The sequence below is a fragment of the Pygocentrus nattereri genome, chromosome 3, assembly GCF_015220715.1.
Source record: "Pygocentrus nattereri isolate fPygNat1 chromosome 3, fPygNat1.pri, whole genome shotgun sequence".
Lineage (NCBI taxonomy): Eukaryota > Metazoa > Chordata > Actinopteri > Characiformes > Serrasalmidae > Pygocentrus > Pygocentrus nattereri.
Window position 1 is genome coordinate 30,123,549 of NC_051213.1, and position 14,556 is coordinate 30,138,104.

General features: G+C 39.3%; 1 protein-coding gene across 1 annotated transcript in view; it reads left to right on the forward strand.

Annotated features, from left to right (window-relative positions):
- kcnh2b (potassium voltage-gated channel, subfamily H (eag-related), member 2b) overlaps positions 1-14,314 on the forward strand; it is a 302,801-nt gene extending 288,487 nt beyond the window's left edge. The window contains exons 11-15 of the mRNA XM_017712338.2: positions 1,574-1,676; positions 1,850-2,140; positions 4,168-4,357; positions 6,294-6,495; positions 9,908-14,314. Of these exons, the coding sequence (XP_017567827.2) occupies positions 1,574-1,676; positions 1,850-2,140; positions 4,168-4,357; positions 6,294-6,495; positions 9,908-10,156 (1,035 nt within the window). The 3' untranslated portion in view covers positions 10,157-14,314. The remainder of the gene's footprint in view (positions 1-1,573; positions 1,677-1,849; positions 2,141-4,167; positions 4,358-6,293; positions 6,496-9,907) is intronic.
- Positions 14,315-14,556: the final 242 nt, after the last annotated feature.

Here is a 14,556-nt window from a genome sequence, read left to right on the forward strand (position 1 = left end):
CCACTAATATCCCCACTGCTGACCAGCGTTGCATGATGATCACTGGTATTATCTCAGGATCAGGTTTTTGTCTGTAATAGTGTTATTGTGGCAACAGAAGTAGTGTATAATGCCTTAAATCACACAGTACAATCTACAGTACATTTAAATCTACAGTACATTTGGCGACAATGTCAAAATTTTACCCCCTTTTGTTTTAGTTTTTGTGCAAATTTGTAAAATAGTTTATTTAAAAGAGTTTTTTCTTTGTTATGTAATATTACTTATTATATGATTTCCTTTTAATTAGTTCATTCTAAAAATGCAAAGAAGGTCCAGAGACCAGTCCTAATATTAAGTAATTCAAATGTTTTTGGTTACATAATTAACACTTATAAATTACTGTTACTCAGTAGTGTAATGGTGTCTGGACAGTATGCTATGTTATGTAAAGGATTTCCAGCATGTGACCACATCTTTTTTTTTTTTGTTAAACTTCAAAGAAGTTCTAAGTCATGGGAAAAATTAACTAACAGATGGTGTGCATGCTTTGCTCTCTCCCTGTAAAATCCCACTGTAAAGCCTGAAATAATAATTTAAATGTCAGTGGCATCGAACACGATTTTAGGGAAGTTTTCTAGACCACATCATGAACATATGTCTTTCCTTATTAAAGTCACACTCACAGGCTCAAAAAGAATGGTCTCAAATGTTTAGGTCTCAAATGCAAAGTCAGCATTATACTGATAAAAATACAATACAATAATAGGTAATGCATTTAGCCTGTGTTCGCAAGGTGAAGGAGTGGAGATCCGAATGACTACTGACTACTGTCTTCTCACATCCAGGGGTGTAAATTCAAGCTCTACGGATCCAGTACAACAGCTAGCAGTTTGCTTAGAACTAGCTACCATTGTGCTCTATTCTGTGAAAAAATAGTTTTCACAAAGAAGTTTTCACGAGTCTCCCGCTTACATCAATGTCCACCCACAAACACAGCAATGTCAAACCAGTAAAGTGTGTTTATTGATGGATTTCAAAAAAATCTTTGCAAATGCAGCCTTTCAATCTATAGAAGACTTGGTTGTTCACCAGGTTTTGACTGAATTCTCTCAATCATTAGATTAATCCATTATCCATCATTACAAAACTCCACGCGTTGTATGCAATTACATTAAATTTCCACCAACGAGATCTCCAAATTCTCAAGTCTTGCATAGTGTAGCTTTAAGTGATCTAAATCTGGGTGAAAAATATTTTTGTTTAAAAATAGAAACTTCAGTATGCTATAAGGCACTATAACACTATGAATATAGCATTTAGTTATTTTACACAGGAGTCTTAGTAAGATAGATGCTTGATGGCAGCCTAGGCAGCTGCCCATGTCACCTATGTCTAGAAATGGCCCTGCATAAACATACGCAGTCATAGTTCTTTTCTGAAGATCACAATCCTCTACGAATTGACACAAAGACATGCCCAAACAAAGGGATCTGAGGATGTCTGGATAAATACATTTTACCTGTTGAATTTTGTCAGTGGCTGTTGATTTTGATTAAATTTAACTGTAACTGCATTTATCTTGTTACTGCAGACTAACATGATTCCTGGGTCTCCAAGCAGCGATGACTCTGACTGTATTGGCTTCAACAAACTCCGCAAGAGAAAGCTGTCCTTCAGGCGGCGAACCGAAAAAGGTACTGTCACGTTTTCTCTGGACTCCTGAAATCTGTTTAGTACTGCAGCTGTGATTAGTGATAAAAAAGCATGCATTAGACTTCAGCACATTTAACATATTGTGTGTAAGTTATTGTTGTATAGTGTTGAGTTAGATTTAATGTTAGCTGATATTTTCTTTGTCCTGTATCAGATGATGCAGATGCTGGTGAGATTAAGAAGAACCAGAAACCTTTGCGGCGTAACAGGAAACAGGCTATGAGTAATCAGAATGAGGGACTTAAATCGGACTGGGAGGGGCCTCGGAGTTCTATCTCCTCCCACTCTAGTGGTGATGAACGAGAGGAGCCTTTTCATACAAGTCCAGAACCACCTACTGCACTACTGGAGCTTTCTCAAGCCCAAGCTACATCTGTGAACTTTAATGACAACCCTGAGGGGGAGGGGGATCCTAAAACAGGCAACACATGCAACGCCCTATCAGGTAAGACAGCTTTAAGGGATTTAGCACACATTCATATTCAGACCGACTTATTAAAGTACTGTGTTGCCTATTTGGAAAAATATCCTTAACATGACACCAACAGACTCACAGCAGCTTCTTCCTCTTCTTAAAATCACAATCACAGAACATAACATAATGCATTATCAACTTTGAAGAACATTATGATTCTGAGCAATTCTGAACAAGAATTCTGACCAAGTTCATAATAACAGGTTTCATAACATTGGCCTATATTGGCAGGTAAAATATTATCTCCATTAGGTAGTGACCAGGCTACCATCTGACTCTTCTCACCTCACAGATATTCTAACTCCAGGAAAGGAATCAGAAAAACTTTGTTAGTGCCTAACACAAGTCAGCTCTACTTTCTCTTAGACACCAAACCAATCTTTCCCTTCTTGCTTCTAAGACTTCTTTACAGATATTTGCATTCTCTGCTCAACGCCCCTTGCCTCATTCCTCCGCTGTCTGCTGCTGTGTTCTCCACAATCGAGGGGCAGGCATCCTTATAGACCTCTCTGCTCTCAAGAGAGCACTGTAATCAGCGCAGAGGGGCTGTGAACGACAAGGCCATAGCCCAGGCTGGATGTGCAAAGCAAATAAATTGGCTTTTCAGATTCATAATTTGAGAGTTGCAAAGGTCGAGCTATGATAGACCCAACTGGGAATTCATCAAGTGTCATGTGCTTAGATAAGTGAATTTGCTGCTTAAAGTGATGGTTTAGCCAATGTACAAAAATGTACATAATTTTCCTCTTTCCCAGAAGTAGTCAATCTGTTTATTCTGCTGAAAAACCCATGGAAACCATTAAGTGTTTCTGATGGTTCCAAATGGTTATCTATAAAAATAGACAGCAAAGTATGATGCTGTTTGAGACATTCTTGTGAATGATTTAGGCAGTTTGCTAATTTATAGCTAGAAGGTTCAATTTTCCATTAGCTCCATTAAGACCCTGTCACATTAAGTGGATTATCAGTTTTAGATGCCATCAGGCTGTTGGTGTCCAACGGATGGCCATACTCTGTGCTATGTGTCCTGCACCATTGACTCTAGTCAGCGCTTGTCATCAGTGTTTTGGCTGGTTGAGCATGACAATTCACTACTATTTTATATACCATCCACAGCAGAATTTGAATATTACATTACCAGTGAGAAAAGATTGAATGTTGGTATGGATAAACATGAACACAAGAGCTGTGAAGTTGCTTTAATTACACGGGGTGCCCAGTCTTATCCACTTATTAGAGCTCTTGTGTTCAAGCTTATTCGTGGCAATATTATAATTTTTTTCTTATTGGCAATTCAATATTCAAAAACTGCACTCTTACAAAAATCAGACACTCAAATAGCAAAAATAGCGATTTTACATACTCAATAGGCCACAACAGTGATGACGAGTGACCAGACATATCACTTTTAAGTAGCCTTTTTTATCCAGCCTGCTTACTTTTGCTTTCACATGCCATATTTTGCTTAAACATTGACATTTGAAGCATGTAAGTCTTACAAACAGTAATTATGTACTATGAATGTTGCAGTTTTAGTTTTACAGACTACTGCACTACTACACTGCTAAAGAGTTACTCCAGTTCGCACAGACGCACGTTAAGTATGTGCGTGTCGCTCATTAGCCGTAGCCTTTTTGATGTGTTTGAGTGCACATTTTCACAGAAGGTGAGAGGTGATGGTGAGCTGATGGAAGGCGATCATCATTTGGCCTTAGCTGGTGCTGGTTCTTCTTCACTGGGTTGGTGTTTCAGGGCCTTGTCTTCATAGCCCCAGTGTAAAACTAAGGAAACTTCAGACAGCAAACTTGTATTGGGGCAAAGTGTATGAATTAGCTCTTTAAGTTAACGCCTTTAAGTTAAACCAGTAGCATAAAAACCTTGCAGTACAGTATCTTCATGGCTGAGCTACAGGAGTTAGCAGACGTACAGTAATTCTTTCATTCTCCACACATTCTTTTATTTAATATGCTGCGTATGTCCTCTTCTGTTCCTCTCAGGTGCTCTCTCAGGAGTGTCTAACATCTTTAGTTTTTGGGGTGAGAGTCGGGGGCGGCAGTACCAGGAGCTGCCCCGATGCAACCTTCCATCACCTCCACCACAGCTCAACACACCCTTACATAGCATCTCCAAGCAGCAGCGGAACCAGCTGGAGAACAGACTGGACATGCTGCAGAAACAGCTCAACAGGTGGTTCAATAGTAGAAGTCAAGTTTCAAATACATTGCTCATGTATTCACTCTGTAGTCCAACAGCTTTGCGTTTGTAATGGTGTGAAAATGAATATATTTATACATATCCACCTATTCAGCATACAGCTACTTTAGATGAAGATTATTTCTATAGTTCAAGCACAGACAACCTCACAGTTAATCATATTTTATATTATATTTTACATACTTTTAAATAAAACTAATAATAACAGAATTGTATTTAGAAGTGCCCAAGTTCTTTGTACAAAGACATTTAAAGAAAAATATGTATCAAATCAAATCAAATTTATTGGTATAGCGTTTTTTACAACGGATGTTGTCACAAAGCAGCTTTGCAGAATTTCGGAAAAGACAAAGTTTCAACAGGACTGTAAGAATGTACAGAAACCCCCTGGTGGGCAAGCCAGGGGCAACAGTGGCAAGGAAAAACTCCCTCAGAACTGAGGAAGAAACCTTGGGAGGAACCAGGCTCACCAGGAGGGACCCATCCTCCTCTGGTCAAACTACCTACAAGTGATTATATTACTAATATTAATAGCAGTAATATTGGTATTAGGAATAACTAGGAGTCTATGAGAACATCAGTGCAGGTGGGCAGCTCGTCCAAGGCAGGTGGTGGCAGCTGGGGCATGGGCAGCTGGTCTGAAGTGGGTAGCAGGAGGGCTCGGCAGTCGGTCGTCCTTCAGTGTCCAGCCGGACACATCGGTGGTTGTATACTTGGAAAGAAAGCAGGGAGATGGAATTAGTTTTATTCTATCCGTTTGTACATAAACAGGGAATGTAAACATTTACAGAGTGTGGCTAACGACTCCGGCAGATCTGACTATGACAGCTTAACTAAAAGGAGAGAACCAGAAGGACACACAGACACGGCAGCACTCTGAAACAGTTTGGCATCCCTCCGCTCCACCGTCCACAAACCTGAGTGACCGCATGCGAGCAGCGGGACGACAGCACCAGCGTCTCAGTTTACTATAATTCCCTGTGTCCATGGACCCCTGGATCTGCTGCCTTTATCTAAGGGGGAACATTAGCTACCAAAAGCTAAACTGAACAAGTGAGTTTTCAGCCTAGTCTTAAAGATAGAGATTTTGTCTGAGGCCCAAACAGTTTCTGGAAGATCATTCCAGAGTTTGGGGGCTTTATAAGTGAAAGCTCTTCCCCCAGCTGAAACCTTCTGAATTCTGGGGACTATTAATAAGCCAGCACTCTGGGATCTGAGTGGTCGTGATGGCTCATAATGAGAAGTCTTGTGAGTCTTGTAAGTACTCGGGAGCAAGACCATGTAGGGCTTTATAAGTCAATATAGTAGGATTTTATTGTAGGATTGTATTGTACAAACACAGCTAAATATCAAATATATATATATATATATATATATATATATATATATATATATATATATATATATATATATATACACAGTTTGTAAAAACCCCTGGTCAAAGTTTTGTTGATTTTCTGAGTGAAAATAAGTTAACACATTCTCTACAGAGAACACATTTAAATGTGAGAATTTTCATTCACTTGTTTAACAATAAGTTTTTAAAAATCCTAACCTTAACCCTAACCCAAATCTATCCAAATAAATGATGACCAAAAAATCAATTTTTGCATATGACTGTATAGTTAATAAAGTGCTGATAAACAGCAAACATAGCAATAAAAAGTGCTATGGTAGAGCACAAGACAGAGAAATGTTACGATACAGAGTAATAAAATATATAGATATAGAGTAATAAAATATATAGATGTAGAGTAATAAAATTACAATAAGCCTGGGTAATAATACAGTAAGTGTATATGGGAATGTAGAGCTAATAGGCAGAGATTAGCAGCTTTCCTTTTCTCTATATTTTTCCATACACTGTTTAATGTGAAGGAAATTGTTTTGTGTGTCTGTGTGTTTCCAGACTGGAGACGCGTATGTCCACAGACATTAGTGCAATAATGCAGTTGTTGCAGAGACAGATGTCGCTGGTGCCTCCAGCCTACAGCACAGTGTCCTCACCCCCGCAGGTCTCGCCGTACCCTGGCCCCAGCCCTGGACCTGGAGAGAGACTCATTCAGCCTGTCACACCGCTGGAGTCTGAAACTCTCACCTCACTCTCACAGGTACAGACATCTGCATGACTTCATTTTTACAGCTTAATTATTAATTATTATATTATTAATTATGTAAAACATGTTCTAATTTTATACAAGTATGTACATGTATTTTATATTATTGAAAATATTGATTTCAGACTTTTGATTGACAGTGTAATTTAAACACTACTACCTAAAGACCTTCAAAGTCAAAAATGTTACAGCAGTTACAGTTAAATGTACCCATAGATCAGAAGAACACAGGGAGCACTGTTTCTGACACAGACTGCATGATACACTTCTTTATGTTACGAATCTGAACACACAATACACAATGGCAGTGTATTGACCTGAACTGGATATGGGGTGGATTTTTTTTTCTAAATAACAACTGTAACGCCGTGGAGCGAAGATGAGGCGGACGCATATGCTGAGATAAGTGAGATGTATTATGGGCAAATCCATACTCGGCGTCTAGACACTCCAGGGTCAAGGAGCCAACACGGGGGTATTGGGGGACAGACATAACTTACATAAACACAGACTGGAAACGCCACAGAAACTGGAATAAACTAAACACAACAGGATCAAACAGAGACCACAAGATAATACAATCATCACAAGAGAATACAAAGACCAGCATCAAACTAGGACAAACACAGGGCTTAAATACAATGGGCAAACAAGCCACAGGTGGCAAACCAGACACAGGTGGAAGTAATCAAGGGCAGGGTCTAAAAACAAGGGGGCAGGACCGGGAAGAACTCAATGAAAACAAAAGCACATGGGCAGGACTGGGAGGAGCCCATTGTGACAACAGCATTACATTTTATTTTCAAGACGTCTGTTTTGAGAATGTACTGTACCTTTTACAGAGTAGACTTACATTGATTCTAACAAGGCTAAAGATAAAAAACATTTTTCATTTTTATAAAAGTTATAAAAGTGATAGTTCTGTAAAAACACAATTTTTCTCTTACTCAAAATGCAATCAACAGATGTATCATTTATTAAGCGTTGGGGCTATGAGGCTAAAGTAGCTAGCAAATAATGGAAACATATCCCATAAATTAGTAATGTGTAAAGCATCAGCCTAAATCACCACATTTGTCTTAGTGAATTATGTCAGATTGCTTGTATGATTTTGTGTGGTATACATGCTGTTGTCTATAAAATTACACAGATGTCATTGTGTGCCAGTAAGCTTAACGAAAGCTGCACTATATAAGATTGTTTGTTAAAATCGAAAGAAGTAGCATTACTTTTTCAGGAGGGGAAAAAAACATGCTAAAATATGGTGTGCATGTACTGTTGTGAGTCAACATGTAAATATTGTGTGAGTTTTTTGGACGTGATACACATATATGTACTGACATTACCCGCCCAGCTCAAAAAGAAGGTCTGACTTGATTTTTAGGTGTCAAACGTAAAAGTAACATTATGCAGATGAAGATATGATAACAGTAGTAGTTATTTCACTGACATCCTAAGGAGAAACATCCTTAACCAAGTTTTGACTGAGGTCTCTATAAATACCCTTTTGAAACACACGCAAATGTCAGATTCATCTGCTCATGGTTGTCCAATTCACAGCTGTTGTTACAAAATAGTCTTCTGAAATGGTTAACAGAAGTGGTTAACTAGGATCACTAACTAATCAGGAAATATGCAGTAACATCTGTAAAACTACTATGTAACATACAGTGGGGCAAAAAAGTATTTAGTCAGCCGCTGATTGTGCAAGTTCTCCTACTTAGAAAGATGAGAGAGGTCTGTAATTTTCATCATAGGTACGCTTCAGCTATGAGAGACAATATGAGAAAAAAACCAGGAAATCACACTGTAGGATTTTTAAAGAATTTATTTGTAAATTATGGTGGAAAATAATTATTTGGTCACCCACAAACAAGCAAGATTTCTGGCTCTCACAGACTTGTAACTTCTTCTTTAAGAAGCTCTTCTGTCCTCCACTCCTTACCTGTATTAATGGCACCTGTTTGACCTCGTTATCTGTATAAAAGACACCTGTCCACAGCCTCAAACAGTCAGACTCCAAACTTAACCATGTCCAAGATCAAAGAGCTGTCGAAGGACACCAGGAAGAAAATTGTAGCCCTGCACCAGGCTGGGAAGAGTGATTCTACAATAGGCAAGCAGGTTGGTGTGAATAAATCAACTGTGGGAGCAATTGTAAGAAAATGTAAGACATACAAGACCATTGATAATCTCCCTCAATATGGGGCCCCACTCAAGATCTCATCCCGTGGGGTCAAAATGATCATGAGAATGGTGGGCAAAAATCCCAGAACTACACGGAGGGACCTGATGACCTGCAGAGAGCTGGGACCAAAGTAACAAAGACTACCATAAGTAACACACTACGCCAAGAGGGACTCAAATCCTGCAGTGCCAGGTGTGTCCCCCTGCTTAAGCCAGTACATGTCCAGGCCCATCTGAAGTTTGCCAGAGAGCATATGGATGATCCAGAAGAGGACTGGGAGAATATCATGTGGTCAGATGAAATCAAAATAGAACTTTTTGGTAAAAACTCAACTCGTCGTGTTTGGAGGAAGAAGAATGCTGAGTTGCATCCATACCTACTGTGAGGCATGGGGGTGGAAACATCAGGCTTTGGACCTGTTTTTCTGCAAAGGGGACAGGACAACTGATCCGTGTTAAGGGAAGAATGAACGGGGCCCTGTATCGTGAGATTTTAAGCCAAAACCTCCTTCCATCAGTGAGAGCATTGAAGATGGAACGTGGCTGGGTCTTCCAGCATGACAATGATCCCAAGCACACCGCTCAGGCAACGAAGGAGTGGCTCCGTAACAAGCATTTCAAGGTCCTGGAGTGGCCTAGCCAGTCTCCAAACCTCAACCCCATAGAATATATGTGGAGTGAGTTGAAAGTCCATATTGCCCAGCGACAGCCCCAAAACATCACTGCTCTAAGAGGAGATCTGCAGGAGGAATGGGCCAAAATACCAGCTACAGTGTGTGCAAACCTGGTGAAGACTTGCAGGAAACGTTTGACCTCTGTCATTGCCAACAAAGGTTATGTTACAAAGTATTGAGTTGAACTTTTGTTATTGACCAAATACTTATTTTCCACCATAATTTACAAATAAATTCTTTAAAAATCCTACAATGTGATTTCCTGGATCTTTTTTCTCATTTTGTTTCTCATAGTTGAAGTGTACCTATGATGAAAATTACAGACCTCTCTCATCTTTCTAAGTAGGACAACTTGCATAATCAGTGGCTGACTAAATTGTTTTTTGCCCCACTGTATATAGTTATGAAAGTGAGTTACTGATCTTTGGACGCCATACAGTGGTTAACACAGTTAAAGATATGTATTCTTTCATATATTTTTGAAAGATATATTATTTTTGTATTGCACAGATTTCCTAATATTTCTCTTCATCTTCTCTATCCAGATTCTAGACCCGCAGAACTTTGAGGAATTCCCGGCTATGTCTAGTGAGTCTCTCCAATGCCTGACGGAGCTCCTTCCATCCGAGATCCCAATCCTCAGCCCAGGGGATGTGCCGCTACAGAGCCTTAGCCTGCGGCCCCACCCTCAGCCTCCAGACACCGACACCCAGCGGAGATTTTCCCTGCAGGAGCAGCAGAGCCCTCTGGACTCACGGACTCCGCAGAGACACAGTTCTGACCCTGGGAGCTAGGGAGCGAGGGAGGGAAGAAAGAGGAGAAACCAACAGTGCAAAGGGAAGAGGAACAACAGATAGGGGGCAGAGTCCCCTGCTCTGATTCTCTCTCACTTTCTCAGTCATTTTCACCCTCTGTCTTTTTCTTTCTAGCACATCTCACGGGGGTTCTCTTCCCTCTGTTCCTGTTTTTGCACTGAGAAAGGGATGTGAATGGAGGGGCGAGACAGGACACACATGCACATGGCAGACCTCTTTTTTTCTCTTGCGCTAGAGAAGGACTGTTGCTGAAACCCTACAGGACTTAGACTTAATAAACCACTGAGTTCACCATGAGGGTGTTCCAAAATGCCCTCAAGAGGCAGGTGAAATGTTACCAAACTGATGTTAAAATGGACACAAGGAGCAGTGGGGGCGAGGAGGGGTGCCAAATAATGCCCACTCTTTTTGGCTTTTGTTATAAAAGCAGAATGGCCTCTCACAGGACAGCCTTCGTGTTCAGAATTTTCCCTTTACTGCTGTTATCCAGTATTGGATTACCATATATGAATAATAATGGAAATAATAATATAAGTAGCCATTATGTCTTGCACTGAATTTTTTCAGAATCTTTATCTATATCACGTCCGCGGCGCTTCCGATATAAAAAAATTAAAAAAAACAATGAAAAAGGAAAGAAAAACAAGAAAAAAATTGTTGAACTTTTTAGTGTTAGCTGGCCTAACAGAAAAAAGAGAAAAGACACGTCATGAAATCTGTCTATACTGTCCTGTCATTCCACTTCACATTCACATGACGTCTGTGGTCAAGGCGGAGCTTCAGAGCTCAACAGTGTGCTGGATTGGTTGGTTTGCATTACAGAGTGAAGGGGTGTCTCTAAAGCCATGTCATTACTGAACATATCAATCTTCTGTGCACTGACTGCATGGCTTGGTAAAGACAGAGTTAATGAACAATATGCAAAACCAAGCCAAATAAGAGCGTCCACGTTAAAGTCTGCATGATGTCGGCTGGTGTTCAGAGGTGTGTCCTAGTTTGAATTGGTTTTGGAATTTGGCTTTAAACAGGTCTTTTTATTAGGGATGCCCTGCTTTCTCAGACATGGCCTCAGCAATATTTATCCTTACAAGCCACAACCCCACATTAATGTATTTCTCTTTGGGATGAGACTACAGAAAATGAACAATTATTTTACCCATATTTATCTATATCTATATATGTGTGTGTGAGATGCAGTGAAATGAATATAAAATGAAAATTATTTACAGCAATTGACATGCACTGGACAACACATTAAAAACTAAAATAATAAGCTTAGCAAACTATCAGGATGAAGATTACTGCATTGGATTCTTCAGGTAGCAGCACATTTTGCTCTGGGAACTACTGTGGTGTGTGCCAGTTCAGTACTGACGATCGTCCATATACAGTAACACTGTCTGACATACAAAGGCACTGGGGTGAGAGGTATGGATTTCCAGTTGATTGTATCATATTTCCCACTGGTTTGAGTTATTATTTATATTGTATATCAGTTGTGAATTGATTCTATTTTGTTGATACCAAATACTACTTTAATTTTGAAAGAGTTTATTTTCATTACTAATGGTAAGAAGCTGAAATGAAGGTTGCTGGCTATCACCAACAATTGTCCAACTGTTGTCTAATATCCTCTAGTTTATAAAGATTGTGTGGGATGACAGTTGTTAGTGACAAAGTGTTGCACGTATTTGTCTGTCACAGACTTATCATTATTACTCTTATGGTTTTTATTGTCTGCTTTTAGTGATTGTCCATTTGTTCATGTCCATACCTATATCATAGTGTAGACACAGCAAAGTTTTATATTCCTGAAGCATGCACAGTATTCATAAAGCATTTCAAACACAGGGCTTGTGATCATCTTCTCACTTTGTAGGTACTGATTCATAAAAATGAATCCTGGATTTGCTTTCTCGCTCTGAAATTGTTTTTGAATACTTGTCTAAAAGGAATAGTCCAGCCACATCTGTAGCATTTGGTTGATTACCACAGACAATCATTTTCATACATTTCCCTGTGCATAGTTAAGAAAAGTAGGGGCACCCATGGCTCAGCCATCTAACTGTTCTCCTTATGATCGAGTTTAAACCCCAGTGTTGCCATAGCCATCTGTGGCCGAGAATCGAGGATAGCATAATTGGCTTCACTCTCTCTGGGTGTGTAGGACGGCCTTCTTCCACCCCCCCACACAGAGAATAAACCTGCCCCCACACCCCCCATCAATCAGAGTGATGTTAGGCAACACAGGTGTCTTAACTGGAGACAGATTGAAAAGATATAGTGGTGCTTCTAGTGTCTTGGAGGATGCCTGTTAGCAAAAACCCTTGTGTGATAGATGAAGACCTAATTAGCAGGTGGCACTGGACATGATCTGCCCATTGTCTTCTATTATAAGTAGATTTGTATTTTGAGCCTTTGCTATTCTTTTCTTTTCTGTATTGTTGTCCACGGTAAGCAGCCATGTGCTACTGAGGCGGCTGATAGAGATTATGCTGAAAGAGGTTGGAGCTGAATATGTTATATATGCTTAATGTGGCAGGTATACCTATCATCGCTGTTGGAACAAAGCCATGTATCTCCAAGATGGTAACTTTACAGGAGAAGGAAAAAACATCCTTAGCTTACAATGTAAGACAATGTAACAATCATGCTTTTCTACGAAATTTTAGGCAATTCTATTGGTCCGTTCATCATGAAATTTTAGCCCATTGTAAAGAGCAGCTGGCAAGTTCAAGTTATGCGAAAAAATGAAAAACAACAAACAAAAATGTAGATGTGAGGTTTTCTTCTGACAGCATCATTATGTAAAGAGCAACCGAATGCAGAGCATGCTGTGGTTATGTTTTCTAACAGGCATTTTAAAGTACAACCAAAGCACCCAGTTTCTCTCCCCAACAGTGCAGTTTGAGGTGTGTGCCATGTTTGGGATGGTTTTTTGAGTGTGAGATTCTGGATGGCATTTCTAGACAGCGATGGTAGAATAAGACATTGGACAAACTTAGTTCAGATAGCTTGCTTTATTGACAAGGTATGTTTGTATGCCCTTCAAATTATTATCCAGGTAGTGCGATCACTCTATATACAACAGTAGCTGCAGCAGATAAATGGAGGTTCCACCATATATGATCAGATGCTAATGATGCTATAATACGTATCTTTGAACATAATATTCAAAAATTATGTCCATACATTCATAATAAGAAAATGTTTATCACCATAATATCGTTATAACTTTCATAAGTGTGGCAACCATTTTACCTCCCAATGCTTCTGGCCTCCTCTCGTTTGTACTCATAATACTTGTTGCCTTGTTAGTTGCTGAGTGTACTGCTGTACTTTACAGATCCCACTCCATCCCAAGATGTAAAAAATTATACGATTTTTTTCCCTCACATATCTACTAATAGTGGTATCTCCAATGGCTGTTTAGGTGTGTAGATATTCTTCAGTCTTGGGTTTAATTTATTTTGGCAATGCATTTACACTGGATTGCTCTTTTTTTCCCTCTCATGTACTGTACATAAGAGAGTCTTGTAAAGGAATCGATTCTTGGCACTCATATAGCCGGCACTATGCAGAATCTGTCATTTCCTTGGCATGCTTCGAAATGCAGAAAAACTGTAGATGAAAAATATATGTTTGATTTTATAAAGAAAACAAAAACATGCTAAATATGTGAATAACTATGTTCTTATTAACAATAATAATAATAATAATAATAATGATTATATATTAAGACGACTTTGTGCACACTTTATTTGCATGCTGCACTGAAAAGGACAGAGGTTCAAAGGCAGCTGATCCGCTGTTGAATTTAGAATGTGTAGACAGATGCACTGTACTTCCAAGTCACTTGTGAGAGTGATTTTACGTACTTCCACCTGATGGAAGAATGGACATTGTGAAACTGAAAACTACTGTAACAATGCTAGCATGACAGTTTATAAAATGATAACAGATTTCTGGCCCGACAGTCCTGGGCGGCGTTCATACAGTCTCTCAATCCATATCAGATCACTCCAGAATGCTAAGCTACAGGTCTTGATTGTGTGATAGAATCATAACGGGGTTGACTTTATAAAATTTCAAATATTTCTTTCAATAAACCTCTTTGAAAACATTTGAAATACCAAACTGGAGTCTTTGCTTATTTTTTCCTGGCATGTATAAGCAAATTTTCATGTACTCATATCAGACAAAACCTACAGTTTCTCACTTTTTTCTAAAGAAAAAGGTTTAATGTAGTATGTGAATGATGTTAAAGTTTCAGAACATACCAGTTCCAGACTGTAGTCCATTCCTATAGGCCTTCTCTGCATACTCTATTAGCCCTTTTTCACCTTGTTCTTCAATGGGCATGACCCCGACAGGACCCT